The 19460-nt window shown below is 41.5% G+C and overlaps 3 protein-coding genes across 4 annotated transcripts in view; 2 read left to right on the forward strand and 1 right to left on the reverse strand.

Annotated features, from left to right (window-relative positions):
* Position 1: 1 nt before the first annotated feature.
* Positions 2-7051, reverse strand: smarca5 (SNF2 related chromatin remodeling ATPase 5). Its single transcript, XM_083909179.1, has 24 exons — positions 6875-7051; positions 5779-5907; positions 5525-5691; positions 5330-5430; positions 5150-5250; positions 4886-5065; positions 4575-4730; positions 4352-4483; positions 4160-4228; positions 3957-4066; positions 3618-3844; positions 3293-3414; positions 3000-3152; positions 2757-2889; positions 2453-2601; positions 2202-2324; positions 1996-2103; positions 1781-1894; positions 1576-1698; positions 1340-1472; positions 1135-1253; positions 756-968; positions 550-660; positions 2-366 (listed from the first exon to the last, which is right to left on the reverse strand). The coding sequence occupies exons 1-24, from the start codon at positions 6944-6946 to the stop codon at positions 301-303; spliced, it is 3111 nt and encodes a 1036-aa protein (XP_083765305.1). The 5' UTR covers positions 6947-7051; the 3' UTR covers positions 2-300.
* An 808-nt stretch (positions 7052-7859) lies between these two features.
* On the forward strand, positions 7860-14949 carry usp38 (ubiquitin specific peptidase 38; the record flags this gene model as incomplete). Its single annotated transcript, XM_083909123.1, has 11 exons — positions 7860-8001; positions 9547-10237; positions 10723-10858; positions 11078-11207; positions 11312-11413; positions 11792-11950; positions 12104-12297; positions 12383-12476; positions 12577-12683; positions 12868-14194; positions 14773-14949. Exons 2-11 carry the CDS (start codon positions 9556-9558, stop codon positions 14947-14949), a joined length of 3108 nt encoding a protein of 1035 aa, XP_083765249.1. The 5' UTR covers positions 7860-8001; positions 9547-9555.
* Positions 14950-17987: 3038 nt separating this feature from the next.
* gab1 (GRB2-associated binding protein 1) overlaps positions 17988-19460 on the forward strand; it is a 42875-nt gene continuing 41402 nt past the window's right edge. For both annotated transcript variants that reach the window (XM_083909431.1, XM_083909432.1), the window contains exons 1-2: positions 17988-18356; positions 18481-18630. In XM_083909431.1, coding sequence (XP_083765557.1) covers positions 18183-18356; positions 18481-18630 — 324 coding nt within the window. In that variant the 5' untranslated portion in view covers positions 17988-18182. The remainder of the gene's footprint in view (positions 18357-18480; positions 18631-19460) is intronic.

The following is a 19460-nucleotide window of genomic DNA, read 5'->3' on the forward strand; positions in this document are numbered from 1 at the left end:
GTTTAAAGCAATGGAATGTAGTACAACCAACATAAATACATTTATTTCAATGAAATACTAGTAAAAAAAAAGGGGACTAGCAAACAAAATAAACCAGCACAGCTGCAGTGTTTGGGTCAGAGACAACAAGGCAGACGTGTAGAGGAACACTTCCTAAAACCAAATACAACCAGATCAGTCCACTGGGGAGTTTAACACAGTACATTATCATGGCCTTCAAGACAAACACAGCACTAGAACTAAGAGTTACTGGAGCTGGCTGCTGCTCCCGAATTCTTATAGTTAGGGTCACAAACAACTTCACAACTTGAGTTTCTTCTTGCGTCCACGGCCATCTGGGGTTCCCTCTGCCTTTCTTTTCTGAACCTGGGAAAGAAAAAATTAAAGATTTACACACAGGAATGGAAAGGGCAAAAAGAGTGAAACATCGACCATGGTTATTATCCTTCAATGAAAAGTATCAAACGAAAAAGACTTTGTATTGGTAATCCTCATGTATTATATACAATACCCTGCTCCGCAACTATTGTTGTTGGATTTTTAACTTACCGAGCTGGTCTTTGGGCCTCGTTTCTTTTTCTCTGCCTTCTCTCTCTCTTCCAGCTCCATGTTCTCTCTCTCTATCAGCGTAATCAGTGTGTTGCATCGCCTTTGAAGCTCCTATAAAAAAAATCACAAAAAATAATCAGAATTATCAATTCAAATGTGAAACATGCAAACGTCAGGACAGATGGGGCAAAGATCCCTGAACTCACCATGGCAGTCCTGGATTTAAGGAACCAATCGAAGCGGAACTGGGGTGAGTTGCGGATGCACTGGCGCAGTTCGTCGTACACGCTCTCCTTGTCAAAGCCCAGCTTGTGAAGCATACAGATAAGGAAGCGGTCTTCTTCCTCTGTGTAGTTCTTGCCTTTGTTGGTGCCGTAAGAAATACGAAGCTGATGGAAAGGAGCCTTGTAGCGACCGATCTGAATACGGGGACAAGAAACATATAAGGGACCATGAGTTAATCAGGAACATAAATGGGGTGACTAATAGCAATACATATAGCATAGCATAGAATTTACGTGCTTAATGAGAAAAAATAAGTTGTTTAACTTAGAAATGTACAACCGAACACTGAGAGTCAACTACCTTTGAGTCCAGTGCCTTCTTGATGCTAATCCTTCTTTGAATCCTGGCCTCGCCTCTTTCTATCTGGGCCATGATCTTCTCAATATCCTGCAGCTCGTTGCAGCGCTCCCAGAACACAGCTGAAGAAACAAACACAAAGATTAAATAACAGACTTCTTAACAAACAAAAACAAACAAACAAGCAAGCAACAAAGTGAGTCAATACCAGAATATTCCATGACTTCTTCGGGAGTTTTTCCCTCCACTTCTCTGGCAATGTTCTCAATGTCATCTCTACCCCACTTCTCGTTGGCTTTGATGAACTGGTTGAAGTCCCGTTTGTTCCAGATTGTAAATCCCTGCAATGACAGTACACATTTTTAAAGTACGCACCAGATACAGGTTTGCTCAGATTTGCAGCAAATCATTTACTTAATGACATCGAGTGATAACAATCAATACCTGCTGTAACAGGTTCTCCTTCTCCTCCAGTTCTTCCTCTGTGAGTGCCAGAGCCTCATCAATCTTAGCTTGCTCCTCTTTCTGCAACTGAGCAGAGTTTGGCATCTCCGGATTACGAGGAACCTAAAAGACAGAGCCACAGACAGACTTATAGACATGTATTGATCCATTAATAGCAAACCTGCTCTCAAAAACCTTGTTGTACCTTGTAGCCTATAGTCTTTCTATAGAAGAGGATTTCTTTTTCAAGAAGCTCAAACAGACGTGGAGGGAAGAACTGAAAGTCTTGCACATTTGGCTGCTTTGGAGGACGAGGAGCCTGAGAAAATGAGTCAAACAGACAAATGCTATGTTACAAACATGCCATCCATCATAATAAAAATATACACGTTCTCCATGTGTTTCTATATCTAACCATACCTTGGGTGCTTTTGGTTCACTGACTCGCAGGGCTTCTCTAAAGTAGGCATCCACAGCATAATTGGCTTTCCTTTCCCTCTTCGGTGGCTCAATCCAGTTGTTAATGACCTGAACGTAGAGACAACAGGAACAAGGTAAAGCCTCAAAAGGTCCATGTGTTTTGGAATGAGGCAAATAGAGACAGAACGCCGATGATGGTTCTTTACCTTCTTCTTTTCTCTGTAATCCTCTCCTTCAAATGTGTACACACTGCTGTTCTCTGTGTCCATAGAAAAGTTTCTCAGAGAGCCCTCACCAAGGTTAGACAGCTTCTCCTTCATCTCCTTTGTCTAAGATATGACAAGAATGGTGTTAATTTTATGCTGAAAATATTGGCAATAAACCAGAACTGCTCATCTGCAGGATCACCATTCATAAATGTTCATAATTATTCATATTTGAATGCATCCAGACTCACCTTCCTTTCACCCCTCTCGAGGATAGCATCGATGTCATCATCTGTAATCTCACTCTCTTTGGAAGCAAACACGTGTGTGGCACCGTGTCGGATGATAGACAGCATCTCATCCTTGCCCAGCTTGTTTGCGCTTGGATCCACTAGTCTTCCTGTTAAACAAAAGCAAATAGATAACTTGCACCTTGCAATTATCTTTATTTCACATTATTTGACTTAGGTTCTTACGGTTTCCCTCCAACATCACAACAAAACACACTAGGATGCCAGTGCACGCTTACATAGACAAACTGACTTTAAGAATTACCTTGCTGGATGACAATGGAGTCAAGGCGCAGTTTCATCTCGGCCCTTTCTACAATCCTCTCCTCCACTGTGTTTTCGGTGATGAAACGAAAGACGCGCACCTGCTTCTGCTGACCAATCCTGTGAGCTCGGTCCTGAAATTAAAACATGTAAGGAGTCAGGTCTCCTGCCTCTAAAACCAACAGTGTTCCAGTCTCCATCAACTTCCTACTGAACATAAATGGGAAGGTTTCAGATTACTAACCATGGCCTGAAGGTCGACCTGGGGGTTCCAGTCTGAATCGTAGAGGATGACAACGTCAGCTGTAGCCAGGTTGATACCCAGACCACCAGCTCTGGTGCTCAACATGAAGATGAACTTAGAGCTGTTGGGCTCATTGTATGCATTGATAGAGATCTGAAAACACAAAAAGCATTCATTTTTAATTCTGATGACACAATAAGGATAAAAGTTTATCTTGTTTAAATTATTTACATCTACAGGGCACTGCCTTATAGATCACATTATTTTAACTATTTGATAAGCGAGTAACTCACCTGTCTCTCCTCATGTGGCGTCTGACCATCCAAGCGGCAGTATCCATAGTTCCTCCACATGCAGTAGTCTTCCAATATGTCAAGCACCCTGGTCATCTGACTGAAGATGAGCACACGGGAACCTAGTGGTTGCCAATAAATGTTCAGAAGGTTTTAATTAGTTAGCTGAAGATGAAGTCAATTTTGCACTGATACAAAGATCACACACTAATGCCTGTGATTCAACTGTGGAAACAGTATATTATCCCAATAATTAACACTTAAAAAAAAAAAAAAAAAACACTGAAAGAATGTAGCAAAAACATCCCAGTGGGGACCTACATACCCTGTTCCTTCATCTTGGGTAGCAGCTTTTCCAGCACCACCATCTTGCCACTGTTCACAGCCAGGTGAAGGTCAGTTGTGTAAGGAGGACCAGGTTCAGCTCCGTCAAACAGGTACGGGTGGTTGCAGCATTTCCTGAGCTGCATGAGAACATTCAACAGACGCATCTTGTCCATCTTCCCGGCTGAGTTCAGAATGTCAATGTCCTTCATCAGAATCTTTGTGTACCTAATGGATTGTAAAACAAGTCAGGGTCACTATTACACACTCGTGGTTACAACTATTTAATTAGTATCAAAGTTACTTGAAGGGATGCGGACACTTTATCACTGGCACTTACCACTCTCGCTGCATCTTGCTCAGGCCCACGTACATTTTGATCTCTTTCTTTGGGAGCAGAGTTTTCTCCACGTCCGCTTTAATACGACGGAGCAAAAAAGGACGCAAAACCTAAACACAAAGAAATGGGGCAAGTAAGAAAATTGCTCCAGCCCAAAGAAGAACAGAGTTTAAAATGAACAGTTCAAAGAATTCAATACATACGGTGTGAAGACGTTCAACCAATTTCTGGTCCCCCAAGCAGTTGTTTGTGTCAAACCAGGAGTCAAAGTCCTAAAAGAGAAATAAATGTAAAACGGAAAAGGGTCAAATACTTTTCCACTAAATATCAGACTGAAACTAAGCCGTTTAAGCAATATTCCTCCTTAATCATAACAAACTTGGATCACTACTCACATCAGCTGAGTTAAAGACATCAGGCAGCAGGAAGTTGAGCAGAGCCCACAGCTCATGGAGGTTGTTTTGAAGAGGTGTTCCGGTCAGCAGTAAACGATTGGTGGTCTTGAATTCTCGCACAATTTCTGATAGCTGTAGAAAAACAAGGAAACTTGAGCTTTACTCGACTATCTTGCAAAAACAAATGTAAAAAATAATGTTTTATACTATTTTAGTGCCTTACCTTTGACTTTTCATTCTTTATCCTGTGGGCTTCATCAATAACAAGGTATCTCCAGTTGAATTTCTTGAACACGGCCTTTTCAATGATGAGCATTTCGTAGGAGGTGACACATACGTCCCATTCTCCCGGCAGCAGCACATCTCTGATCAGAGCAGTCTGAGAATGAAAACAAGTATGTTTATTCATTTAAGTGTTTTCAGGTGTTGTATCACTATTTTACTTTTTTTTTTGTTTGGCTTTTTAAGCAAAAATTGAGAAACTGAAAATGCTGATTCTTTATACAACTCTTGTTCTTTCTTGACACAACCTACCCTCTGTTCTCTGTCTCCAATCAAGCAGACGGCGCGAAGAGAAGGTACCCATCGTTTGAACTCATTCATCCAGTTGTAAAGGGTGGACTTGGGCACAAGCACCATGTGAGGACCAGGGATGTTTCTGTAGTGCTTCATATAACCCAGCAGGGAAATAGTCTGGAGAGTCTTTCCCAAACCCTAATTGCAAATATACAATAAAAAATAGTTGGTGTACATGTCCAAATGCAGAGGTAACAGTTCTGACTGTGACAAGGAGCTTACCATTTCATCAGCAAGGATGCCATTGATGCCATTTTCATACAAAGAGATGAGCCAGTTCAGACCACGGACCTGATAGTCCCTCATCTTTCCTGATTTGACATCTAGATGGCAAAGGAGAAAATAAATATCTCACAGGCACACATAGCATCAAGCTTAAATAAAAGGGGTTTTTTGGCTTACAGGAGGGAGAGTCATCAAAACGAGTGCAAACGGTAGTAGTCTTGGTGCTCTCACTGAGAAGCTCCTCATCCTCCTCTTGCTCTGTGCGACGATGACGGTTGCTGTTAAACACACAGAGAGACACAGCATGTCTCCATCAAAATAAGAACAGACTTGATAAAGTCAAGTAGGTACATACTGTGGACATGTACTCACTCTCCAGCAGAGAGCAGGTTTTGTTTTTCATCTTTCTTGATTCGTGGACGTCCTGGTTTCATCTTCAGTGGAGAGGTGGGGGTCTTCTGTGCAGCTGGTTGGATGAAATGAGCAAACAACTCTGTTTGCTTCAACAGATACTCAAATCGGTTGGTCCGATCCGTTTGCTAGACACACAGGAATAAAATGTTAGAGAACATGTTTTTTCAGGAACAGGGAGTTTTGACAGGTTATATCAGCAACAGTGCCCTTACCACTTTCTCCTCATAACCTGGAGCAGTATCTTTAGCTTTTGACGATGATGGGGAGGATGATGCATCTTGTCCATCAGGACCAGCATCTGAAGAGGACTCTTTTCCAGCATCTGAAGAGTCTGATTTCTCCTGAGCAGAAACAAGACGAAACCATTCTCTTTAGTGGCTATTTTCTGTCAGTCTTGTTTTTCTTAAGCATTATGGCTTAATTTTATGCTTTCAAAACTTTTTGGCAGGCAACATTTTACCCACTACCCAAATGTAGTGTATTTTATTGTTTTGTTTGTTCTTGTTTGTATTTCATTGTTGTACTGTTTAACATACTTAGTATGTTGTTGTATTATTTGATTGTTCGTTTGTTCTCTCACTGTCTCATCTCACCGTTGTTTTCATGGTGTTTTAAAACATGTATTGCAACATAACTCGAGTAGTAACAATTGCTAAGCTTGTGAGATAGTGTAGGGATGGCTGTGTGGGAACAAAGTAAACAAAAACTTTTTATATGGAAAACCCAGGAAAAATCGACTTATAGTAAACACAAAAACCACAGGTAGCCCATGCGAGCGCCATAGCAGCATCATATCTGCTCAGTTACAACGGCCAGCGCTCAACTGTCCTCTCTGAAAACAAAGACGCATATTGGACAGCTGAGCGAGTTGCTGCTCTGAATTAGCATCCACGTTGTTTATCAAACGCTGGATCGCAGTTCAAGCGAATCATTGAGTGTTACCGATCCCACTGAAAACATCGCAATACACCACAAGTTTTAATGCGACGATCAATGGGTGGCTAGCGTGTCTAAGCTAGCAGGGAGAGCGCCTATTCTGCCGCCCGGCCTCGCCGCGGCACCGTGCTGAAACGTTAGCTTCACAGTGACACGGACCAAGCTGCTGCTGTTGTGTGCTAATGATAGCACTGTCGGCTAACTAGCACACACAACCCGCATTAATGTTGGTAAAGTGAAAGTTTATCACAGCATAATTCGACAGTTTAATGAATAAATGTGGAGCGGGGCTTAAAGTTATAGACTACTACGGTTGGATTTGCGACACATACACGCATGAGAAGAGAAGAAGCCCCGTTTAACCCATCTTACCTCCGCTCCTCCGGCTTCTTCAACTTCTGTCTGCTCTTCCCGCTGTTCCTCGCAGGTCCCGATCTCAGACATTTTCAATCGGATTTCCTCTTCGTTACCGATATCCAGTCCGTTGTCAGGTCCCTGATGTGATCACGTTTACGCGCCGTAGCAGATTTTCCAGACTTTCTCACTGAAAATGAGAATTATCCTCTGTTTTGGGGGGGACACAGACACACACACGCCGGTACGTCACAGCGTTAGCAAGATTTTTTTCCTCTGGTACCCGCGCTGATACTATTGCTAACGTGACGCGGTTTGTGCGCTGTATCGCGAGACTTGGTGGTGCTGCTTTCATAACTATTGGAAATCTTAATATTCTGCTGCTCCGGCCCCTCCCTAAGGAGTCTTCTTTGTTTTTTAATGCACCCCCTCTTTTAAATTTTGCTTTAATGCCTTTGATACGGATGAATGTAGGTTGCAATTTTCCCTGTTCAAAGTATTTGCAAGCCTAGCCACATCGTGCTTAACGGCTTACTGTAAAATAGTTGGTTCAATTGTATGTTTTGAATAAAAAAATGACAACGTTTGTTTATGACTGTTCAAATGAGTTGGAAAAGTATTTCATATTATTTGACTGCAAATATAAATAATACATTCTCCTAATTGTGGTGAAGGCAAATTGTTAATTCAGCTGCGTCTGTCCCTCCATAAACTAATTAAGAGCAAAAGAACATCTGATCTGTACAGGTTCAAACAAAGGACTTCTTCGTCACGGATGCACGGGGAGTGCGTAAACGCAACGCGTCCGGTGCACAAACTTAATTATTCTCAATAATTATCTCAGTGACAGTTTGACATAATTCAGATATTTCAATTAAAAAATATTAGTGGCGTCGTGAACAGTAGGCAGCCTATTCTGATATTTGAAATTCAACTGTGGTAACAGGCATCAGGAAGTCGACCATTTCGGGGGTCCTATCAACATTTCCGTCCACAGGAGTGACGCCGGTGGAGACAGAGCTGATCAGCTGATTGTAAGCGAAGAAATTATCCAAAATAACACCGTTATATCTATTACAATGCACGTAACACCGACATACAGCTAGGTACTTTCAAGTTGGACAGTGTTGACATGCTTCATTTGAGTAAGTACACCTTATTACGCGTTTATATCTGTACATACATGAATTAGCGCTATTTGTGCTAAGTCAGATGCTCATACCATTTCCCAGCTCACGTCAGGCCTGTTTGGATACGATTGGAATTTCCTTTTACTGTTATGGGATGTCAATAACAACTTCTTCAAAGGAGACGACCTAGACGACTTCAAAGGTTTATAGCCCGGGTTTAAAGCGTCCGAGCTACGATCGAACTGTGAAGTGTACAGAGATAATAACGTTCCAGCCAGCGTTAGCAACCTAGCCGTCTGTTTTCACACAAGCACGCTATTAATAGCTTTAACGCATTTGCACTGTTTTGACTGAAGTTGCGATTGCGATATGATTCGTGATATGAGACGGAATGGTAATTTCTACATAATTATTATTATTTTCCTGTGAATAACACATTTACAATGATTACTGGGTGATATTTGTACAGATCTGTGAGAAACAAATGTGTTTTTTCACTCTGTAGAATATGATGTGTTTAGGTCAGCACAATATTTGATCTAAAATAGTAATTTGACACTCATTTATTACGCCTTATTGTGATTTTGATAAATATCCATTAATTGTTCTGCCCTACAGTGCAGACAAAATTATATACATAATGCATCGTTGGTCTGTTTTTGGCTATTTTGATTATCTGAATGGAATGACTAAATTATACCCAGTATACAGACAAAATGTAGCAGTCAGGTCTATACAATGTCAGAAAAATGTCTTTAAACCGAGCATATGTTCTGTTTTCTGTTGAAAAGGGGGGGAAAACATGAGAAACTGAAACACATGTCAACAAAAACGATTAATGGGTTTTTAAAATGGTTGTTGATTAATTTAGCAATTGATTTGTAACCTATTATGAGTAATGGAATAATTTTTCCAGCTCCAATGACTGTGTATAATGCTGTTGTATGTCAATACAGATCAGGTTGATCAGTATTTACAGCCCTGACGTAGACCATTAAAGGTCAGATTAACTGATAAACAGCAGATACCTTTTGAAGAGCCCAGAAAACATTTTTGCAATTCATAAATTGCATTATAAAAGCCCTGAATTTGTTCTCTATTCATGATACCGTGATATACAGTTTTAACTCAAAACTGCCTGCAGAATCCCTACTAGTACTTGACTTCCCTCTAAATCCTTTAAAAAAAATGAAGTCAGAATTGTGACAGAAATTTAACCAGCCGTTTCAGACATATTAAACCTTATCTATGCCAGTCTTACTTTCCGAGGTTTAGTCTACTCTATACTACCCTTTGCTGCTCATTCAGCAGAGTAAGCATGTTACATGTTTGAATGCTGACAGTGTTCACTCAGCGAATCCAGACAATTGATGTACTCTTGACATTTGTTGGTGAATAGAGCTCTTCATAACAATGGGATCTTGTGTTCAGTGTTATTGAAACAATGAAGACAATATGAGACATTGTAAATGTGTTGTATAAATATTACTTTTTTACATGGTACCAGACACACTCTGTTAGCAATTTCCAAATAATTATTTACCAATTTGCCCTCTACAGACCTTCAACATGGACAAGATTTTGGAGGGCCTTGTGAGTTCCAATCACTCTGTTACAGTAAAGAGGGCCATCGTGAAGAAGGTTGTGGAAGCAGCAGAGAAGGAGGTGACGGAGCAGCAGTGTCAGGCATTGTTTACACTGACCACTCGCCTCATCTTGCATGGTGAAGATGCTTTCCAGAAGCAGATTGGCTTCCAGGTTTTGGAAGCCTATGCACGCTACCACCGCCCAGAGTTTGAGCGTTTCTTCACTAAAGATTTTGTCGTAAGCCTTCTCCAGCAAGGCTATGGCCAGCTGAACCACAAAGATCCAGCCATAATAGACTACATTCACTCTTGCCTGCGGCTGCTCATCAGCTGCCCCTCAGTGCTGGAACTCTTCAGTGTGATACAGGTGGAGGTTTTAAGGATGGTGTGTGAACGTCCTGAGCCCACCGTCTGTGCCCGTTTGAGCACTTTGCTGTCTGACTTTGTGCAGTGCATCCCGAGGGATAAGTCGGGCATCTTGTTCTGCCAACAGCTGGTCAGGACCATCAGTTACTTCCACTGCTTTTCCAACCACGAGCGGGAGCTGAGAGAGTATGTGGGTCAGGTGACTAAGGTTAGCTCACTGTTGCAGAACATCTGGAAGGCAGAACCCACCACACTGCTTCCCTCACTGCAGGAAGTCTTTGCCATCATCTCTTCCACAGGTGATGCATTTTTGTCCCCTCCCTCCAAAATAATTTTAAAATAAATTGGAATTGCAGTTTTGTGGAATATAATTTTATTTTAATGAATTGTAGATGTGTAATATGCCAATATTGAATATTCATTTGACACCATGGATGACCATGACTAATGACTACTCTATTACAAATCATGGCGTTGGTACCAGGTTTGTTAGCACATGATTGATCGCTTGCAGATAACAACTTGTCAAGACAACTTGTTTTGGTTTGCAGAAATAGCTGACTTTAATTCATTGGTGTGTAGTTTGTACATTTAAATGTTAAGTAATACAGCTGTACACATTTAAACAAAACATTTAAACTTTTAAAACATTCTAAGTGAGGCTTATAATGTTTTAAATCAGTATAGTGTTGTTCAAATTTCTACCGAGTCATTCACTGATCCAAATGAAAAGGTATAGGCGCATAATTATGTTCCACCTTGATTTGTTTTTGAAATCTCACAGATCCTGCCTTCGAGCCGTCCATCTCTCTTGCCTGCCTGGTCCAGCATATTCCCATCCAGATGATCACAGTGCTTATCAAGAGCCTCACCACAGACCAGAATGTCAAAGATGCAAACATGACTAAAGCACTCTGCAGGTTACTGATCCTCACACAATGAGTCGTTTGTGCTAAACAAAAGTGCCAGTGTCTTATTTAAAATTCTTCAATGTTAAACTATGATACACATGTCTAAATCTGTATGCATCCCCCATAAGATATAGCAACTATGAAAGTACATATAGAAAGTATGCATTTTTATATCCAAGTTAAATGTGCAGATCTGTCTCAAAATCCAATTTTTCTGTCTTTGTCAAGGATGATCGACTGGCTGTCTTGGCCTTTGGCCCAACATGTTGATACCTGGGTCATTGCTTTGCTGAAAGGACTTGCTGCAGTTCAGAAGTTCACAATCCTCATTGATGTCACTCTGCTCAAGATTGAATTGGTTTGTAGTGAGAACTTTGTTTTAATTTACAGTATTGTACTTCTGTAATAAGCTAGACTGTTGCAGTTCTCCAGGTTATGTAAATGTTATTTTCTAACTTGCAGGTATTTAGTCGTCTGTGGTACCCAATAGTGCGACAGGGGGCGCTTGCTGTGCTCTCACACATGCTGCTGAGTTTCCAGCACTCTCCTGAGGCCTTCCATTTGGTAAGAGATCTCCCGTCTTATCACAGCCAATTTCCCTCTCATATGGCCAATTTATTAGTTTTCTCATTTTCATTTCCTCTGGATTAAATTACTTCAAAGCTGCTCAGAGTTGTCCCTGAACCTCAGGCTTGGCACTGCTCTCACTCTATCAACATATGAATCACTCAAGCAGTGAGCAGTCACCCTCTGAGAACATGAATAGACACGCGCAAACAAATAGCAAATAAGATCGAGCCTTCTGTGGGTTTCCATATGTGCATTAACTACCCTCTGGCTGACCGTATTGCAGATATGAGTGATTAATATTAGCAGTGCTGCCCAGTGTTTTCAGCAACAGTGTCCTTAATGTTTTCTTTTCCCTTCATCTTTCACTGTCAGGTTGTTCCACATGTGGTGCATTTAGTCCAGTCCTTAAGGACCGATGGTCTCCCCACCAGCAAAGCTTTCTTGCTGCAGTTCACTGAGCTGATACACTGCATGATGTACCAGTACTCCGGCTTTCCTGACCTCTATGACCACATACTAGAGGCAATCAAGGTAAAAGAGTGCAGTGCACTTCATGCTCAGAGCATATATTTTTTACTGATTTGTTTAATACACCAGGTCAACAATAAACAAACCCTGTCAAGAGCGTTTAACCAGGGGTGCTGTGTTTCTTCTGTGTCTCATTACTCGAATATGTTCTGTCAGGATCTCCCAAAACCTGGAGAGGAGAAGATCAAGTTGATGTTGAATCAAAGTGCCTGGACATCTCAGTCCAACTCATTTGTGTCTGGTCTTCTGAGGCAAGCGGGGAAATCTGAGACTGGCAAGACAGGCCTAGTCAACCTGGGGAACACCTGTTTCATGAACAGCATCATCCAGACCCTGTTCATGGCCACAGAGTAAGTCACAGACACACACACACATTCTCTTTACATGCTTACATTTGTATGAAACACATGGACTGAATACAATCTATTTTCTCAGTTTCAGGAGGCATGTTTTATCATTATATCTAAACGGATCCAACACACTAATGAAAAATCTTCAGTTGCTTTTTGCCATTCTTGCGCACACACAGGTCAGTAATTCCCTGTATAACAGGTTACACAAAATAATGTGACTTAATGGGTTTTTACAGTGGATGACAATGAGTCTGTGCATACATGTGTCTCCTGTAGAGGGCAGCATATGCTCCCAGAATCTTCTTGGAAGCATCTCGGCCTCCCTGGTTCAATGCGGGCTCTCAGCAGGACTGTTCTGAGTACCTCAGGTTTCTTCTAGACAGGTACTGAAGCGCTCAAAATACATAATGCATTTGCATTTTGAATGTTAAGTGTGTATCACAAGATTGTGTTTTCTCGAGAGCCAAGTTATACAATGAGTGGCTTCTTAAGAAAGAACAGATGTGGTACATTATCACAGAAGTGGCATAGATTTAAACAATATGTCCATTGTCTCCTGATCTCAAGGTTGCATGAAGAGGAGAGAACACTTCAGGTCCTGGAATCAGCTAAGCCAAAGGTTGACCCACCTGTAGACACAAGCAGCAATGGTACAACAGGTCAGACTTCTTCAGAGGAAGGTGAAGAGTTGCCTTCAGTAAATGTTGAAACCAAACCAGGAAATGATGGCAGGACTGTAATCGAAAGGATGTTTGGTGGGAAGCTGATCACAGGCATTCGCTGTATGCAGTGCAATTGCAACTCTGAGAAAGAGGAGCCTTTTACAGACCTGTCTTTAGCCTTTTGTCCTGCCACCTCTCAGGATGGCCCTCAGCCTGAGGAACCCAAGGTTCTATGTCAGGGATCTGTCAATGGTGGTAGTGAAACTCCTGAATCAGGTGCGGCCAAATCCCCAGCTAACAATGTCCAATTTGTGCCAGTTACAAATGAGCCTCCTCTCTCTGTGCCAGACCTGGTGAACTATTTTCTGGCTCCAGAGACCCTAGACGAAGACAATGCCTATTTCTGTGAGAAGTGTAGTTCTCTCCAACGGGCAGAGAAGACCTTGAAATTGGTGTCAGCACCGGAGTACTTGATCCTGACCCTGCTGCGATTCTCATATGATGCCAAATGCCATGTCCGGAGGAAGATTCTGGACAATGTTACCATCCCAACACTCATGAGCCTCCCAGTGCATGTCCCCTCAATGACTGTACAGTGTTCCTCTCCTACCTCTTTGTCTCTGCAAGTGGATTCTCCTGAAAGCAGTGAGAATCTGGCCAAGAAACTCAAACCATCTCAAAAAGAGGAGGAGGAAGAGGAGAAGGGAAGTATAGATGGAACAGAGCAGATAAGCCGAGAAGGAGAAATGCCAGTGCTGTCTGTTCCTTATGTCCTCACCTCGGTGGTGATGCATTCTGGTTTGTCATCCGAGAGTGGCCATTACTACTCCTACGGTCGCGACATCAGCGGAGCAGTTGGAGCACAGCATCCAGCCAATCACCTTGCCCTCAAGGAGGATTTGGGAAATGGCCAAGCGGAGTGTAGCCTCCCCACTTGCTCAGCTGTCTCAGCTCCACCCGAACAAGGGGACACACTGGCAAATAGTGTCCAAGAGGCAAGGGATTGGATGCTGTTCAATGACAGCAGAGTGACATTCACATCCTTCCAGTCGGTACAAAACATTACTAATCGTTTCCCCAAGGACACAGCTTATGTGCTTATGTACAGAAAACAGGAGCTACAAGGGCAGGACGTAAATGGGGCTCTTGTGGCGAATGGAACGAGTGCTGAGCCTCCTCTGCAGAAAGAACTGCTGGATGCTATTATCAAGGACAATAAGCTGTATTTACAGGTAAGAACAAAAGTACTAAAGAAAATAAAAGCACTCGAATGCAAACAAAGTGATTAGCCCTGTTACTTTCCCCCTACTTTCGGGGAATGTAATCAAGTCAATCCAAATCATTTCATAATCTGCAGGTAAGTCTCATTAGATATTGCAGCTGGAACACCTATTTTTCAGTATTTGATAACATCATCGCCAACTAACCCACTTAGTGAGTGTGAGGCCATTATTCAAGTCAAGGATTGTGCAAAATTCTCTCAGGAGGAAAACAGACTGCAGAGCCTTAGTATCATTTTTCCTTTTTTTTTTTTTTTTTTGCTGCACTTTAAGCCAAATCTGAGCTGCAATTTCACGAATCATTGAACTGTTCTGCGTTTGGTTGACATTCCACCACACTTAAATAAGTGACCCGGGTAAATCACCTCTAGAGGGTGCTGTAACAATGCAGAGTGATTTGAGTGATCAGTCACATAGCACTACATCAAAGCTACATGGAACCTACATGTTTGCTCTTGTTTGACAGTTCAAAGTGAACAGATTTTGTAAAAATATATTTATATATATATTTTCCTTCATGATGTCAACAGGAGCAGGAGCTTAATGCTCGGACCCAGGCTCTCCAGGCTCCTTCATCATCCTGTTCATTCAGGCCCAACGGTTCAGATGACAATAACCCACCAGGGAGCTGCGGCCCATCTGGTGGAGGTGGAGGAGGAGGAGGTGGGGGAGGAGGGTTCAATACCATTAGCAGACTGGTATTCTGAAGGAGAGAAGAAACGCTATAGGACTACCATATATGAACTGACAGGAAAGACGTTCTGGACTATTTCAAACAAAAGTCTGATGTGTCGTTACATAGATGTACGCGTGACATCAGAGCACAGAGCACTGAAATGATCTGAAATCACACACACATACATGGATGATCTGTGCTGGCTCTGATCTGAGATTTGATGTTGACTCAAATGTTTGTTTGGTTTTTTTTTACCACTGCACCACAGCTGTTTAATATTAGTTTTATTTATTGAGATTAGTTTTTTTTGTGTGATTTCAGTATTGTTATTGCCATTAATCCTCCAAATAATAATAATTAAAAAAAAAAATAGGTAGAAAACGTGTATTCGCTCCCTTAAATGAAATACGTAGCAACATATAAATTGATATTTGAGAAGTAAGATTGCCGATCATTAGTCTTCTAATAAGCTTTTACATTGATTAAAAATGGAAAATTGATTCAGCCTGGAACATACTTGTGCTATCTGGCTTGTCTTGAGTGTTCATAATCTTACCTCACATGCAAACATGTAGATGTGCAGAGCACAGTGCAGATGACTATTCAATTGTAAGATTATTATTTTTGATTGGTCACAGTTTTGAACACAGCCCTTAAACCTTTTTTTTTCTTTCTAATTTGCATGCAGCTTTTTTCATGAGCTGTTGGAGTTTTGATTGTAAATCTTTGTTGGTGTGTTATGGTGTTTTATAGGATTCATATCCCATGCAATAAATGTACATACAACTTACATAAGATTTCTGAATGCTGAAATAAAATATATGGAAAGTAAAGGCAATGGAGATCTCCCAAGGTAAAGACATTTTTAAGCGGGAACATGTGAAGCTGAATTCACATTTCCCTTTAGTAAAGAAAAAATAAAAGGGTAATTTATTAGTTTTATTGGTTCATTCAATCAGGAAGATAGTTAAAGGTAAAGTGGAATGTGGGCAAACAGGTGGAAGGATGCTTAAGGCCTAAACGTTAATGTTTAATGTGTGACAGGGCAAACGGTAAAAACAATTACTGAGAACAGATTAGAAAGTTCCTGGAAACAAATAATTTTCTGTGGAAATTCACTAAACATTATTGCACTTTTAATACTCTGTTTCCATATTTCTGCATTTCCTCATACCAGATACAGAACCACTGTTCATTATTCTAAATGTTTTTTTTTTTGCAATATATATACACACAGGTACAAACATTGCACACCTCAAGGTTTCCAGTTAAAACACACAATGTTTTTAAGGAAGTGTCTTGGTCATTTCTTTGAAAAAATACACAGACATAATGTGGTTGCATCATTTAAAAAAAAAGAAGAAGCTAATTTCCTCCCATTTGTTGGTCTGATTACAACATTCTTTTTGCACAAATGGAAGCACGAAAAAGCAGAACTGGGAAATCGCACGCGCACTCACTATTCCCACGACATATGACGAATGATAGTTGTACTGTTGCAAGATATGATATGAAAATGAAATGATACAGAAAAGACACAACTCTAGCACCAAAGCTTTTAAGGGACATTTGGGGGCGAAGAAAAAAATCAATGAATCTCAATTATTAATCAGCCGAACCATTATTTTGTTGTTGTTGAAATGTTAACTCCTGAGAATGTCTTTTTATTTATTTTATTTCACGTCGCACAAGCACGGTTTCCTGTGAAGTTTCCATCTATTGTTGGTACAAGTGAGATTTAAAAATATCAGCTGACCACAAGTATGTTGTCACGCCCATGCAAACTAAACATCTATGCGTCCGTGGAACATACCAAGCGCATCGATAACATAGCAGCATAAAAGTAGGCATATTTGAAACTGTGACATTGAAAATGTGGAGGGGAAATTCATTAAGTGGAAATGGAGTATTATGTCCCGCAGCCTTTAATTGCTCCCTCTTTCTTCGTCAATAACGAGGCTGTTGAAAGAAGTGATGTGCCTGTACAATGGAAAAGTCATTAATCATAGACCAACGGAGAACATCCTTTGGGGGAAGTGTTTACCATTACAAAAGCATTCCAATAAGATTCCTCGGATACCAATCTGAGCCCAGAAGAAACATGTCTTTGCCAGTGGATTAGAAGAGTTATAGATGTTCCATTGAGCCCACGAAATTGATCAGATCAATATCAGACTTGCATGTATTCTAATCAGTGTGATGTTTGACAATTAAGCCAGAAATGGCAGTCGATTTGTTTTGCCTTAATGCGTGCACAGAGTAGGTTATTATTAGAGTTATTATTTATTTATTATAATACATATAATTATTTAATAATGCATAACAAATACAAACCAAAAAACAACAACATGTGAAGAGGTCAATGGGTACATTAACATTATGCAAGCACTGCATGCTATTTGGGTTGACTTTACTACAGGGAATAACCCAGGCATTATGGATTGTGTAGTTTAGACGTGTAATGATTTGTTGGGACTTCCGAGGGGGGGGTCTTTGCTTCGTCTTTACGTCAACACTCCGTTGCCACTTTTTATGGTCCACCAGGCTCTATTACGTCACGGTTCGTCGATCAACCCCCCCGCTACTCCACTGTCGTCTGAGACGGAACTTAATCGCGTTTGAACTACATGTCCCATGGTCGAAGCACGGCACCGTTTTCCCTGAACACCGCCGCCTCCCCAGTTCGTCCTCCAAACTGGTTTTCAAAACACAGTGAGTTAAAGGAATGTGACTTCCGGCTTTGAATGTGGAAAATAAAGGTCAATGTGGCGAACTATAAGAGTGAATTAATGCGCAATGTCTCGTGCGCATAAACATCACATTAGTAATTCAGTAATGAGACACTAAGAATAACGAATACACTCACGAACAGAAATAGCTTAACTTTTAAAAACCCATGGGGGCACGCCAGGTGTTTTATTTTGAAAGCAAACACACTCACTTCCGGGTTCTCTGTTGTTTGCTCATTTAACTTGACGCCGCCATGTTCCAGAGGAGGGTGAGTTCAGGGAAAGACGGAGCCTCCCTGTCAATCACAATTAAGGAACCATGGGAGTAAACTGGTAGGGGAGCTCGGCGGAACCACTGTGTTTACGGCGAAGCTTGATTTAATTTGCGTAGAAACGACAACTATGCACCAGTACACTGTGGGACATTTACATCTTATCTCGCCAACTGGGAATCGCTCCACTTTCACGGGAATCAACATGAGGCGTTACACATAACAACAAAAAACTTGGCGACTTTCTAGTTGTGCTGGCGTCAATGTTTTTTTTTTTGTTTCATTTTGAGCAAAAACACACAAATGTTCAACGGTATTTGTATAAAAGGCGTCGCCGCGGAGGTTTATATTCACTCCAAGCCCGGGATTTATTCGCTTATTTGACTACAACTCGTGGAAAATCTGGTCTGCATTTCAGACGACCGCCTCGTCTGTCGGTGAGTCGACTTTCGAAAGCGGTGCTCGTTTATTTGTGGCGCTCGTACGACGTTTTCGTACAGCTTTTAACTGTTTCAACTTCACATTTTTGAACACTATATGCGTAACATTGCTTCATTCCAGGCACGAGAAGACACTCCCAAAACACACGAAGCTCAAACTCCAGAGAGAGGGAGAGAGAGAGCGAGGAAAGGAGCAGCTATGAGCGGGGGAGACGTGGTGTGGTCGGGGTGGCTGAGAAAGTCTCCTCCTGAAAAAAAGTTGAGACGTTACGTAAGTGCACTTTATATCCTATTTGTAAATACACTCTTCCACGTTGAACATGTCAGCTGTTAACATGTACAGGCCTCAACTTCGGTGCATTTCTACAAATCACTTTGTTTTTTCCCCCTGAGCCTGCTGCAGACGGAGTTTGGTCTCTCCGAGCTCAGGCTGCCATGCACTTTCTAAGACTTCACAGTAAAAGAGTGACTTAACCATGAGTTGGCAACACCAGAGTGATCTGTAGGTCATAGGGACTAAAGTGGGACACATGGTTGTTATTTTTGAGACTTTTTCATTGTTATGAGATAGACTCATCGCGTTTCAGTTTGTGTTGCATTCCCCCCTCCGAGTCTTTGGTTTTCCCCTACTTACTATGTTGATTACCCTGGGAAATAACGCTCCTCCAGTCATAGTTAGTTCTCCCATGTGTCAAAGGTGTTTGATAAGCCCCATTTCCACTGAGTGTTAAAGTTCAGTTCAGTGTGTCTGTAGATCACGTGTCAAACCCGAGGCCCGGGGGCCAGAGGTGGCCCGCCAAGTCATTTTATGTGGCACACGAGTGATTAATTGTTGTTAAAATAGCTTTATGCTTCTTTAAGGCGTGCGTTGACCATAAACTACATTTCCCACAATGCATGGCGATTGCGTCACCCGCAAAGTGACGGCACCCCGCAGCTAGATCGCAGTGTATCATTGCATATGCATTGCGCGACGAGTGAAATCGAGATTGAGACAATAAAAGCTAGCTTTATTGTGGCCGAAGAAATCACCCGTCTTTTTCTGAGGGAGCGTTTTTGAAGCAGTACAAGCTGAGCAGGTCTGCCCCGACCAGATACAGA

The sequence above is a fragment of the Microchirus variegatus genome, assembly GCF_963457635.1.
Source record: "Microchirus variegatus genome assembly, chromosome: 23".
In the NCBI taxonomy this organism is placed as follows: Eukaryota; Metazoa; Chordata; class Actinopteri; order Pleuronectiformes; family Soleidae; genus Microchirus; species Microchirus variegatus.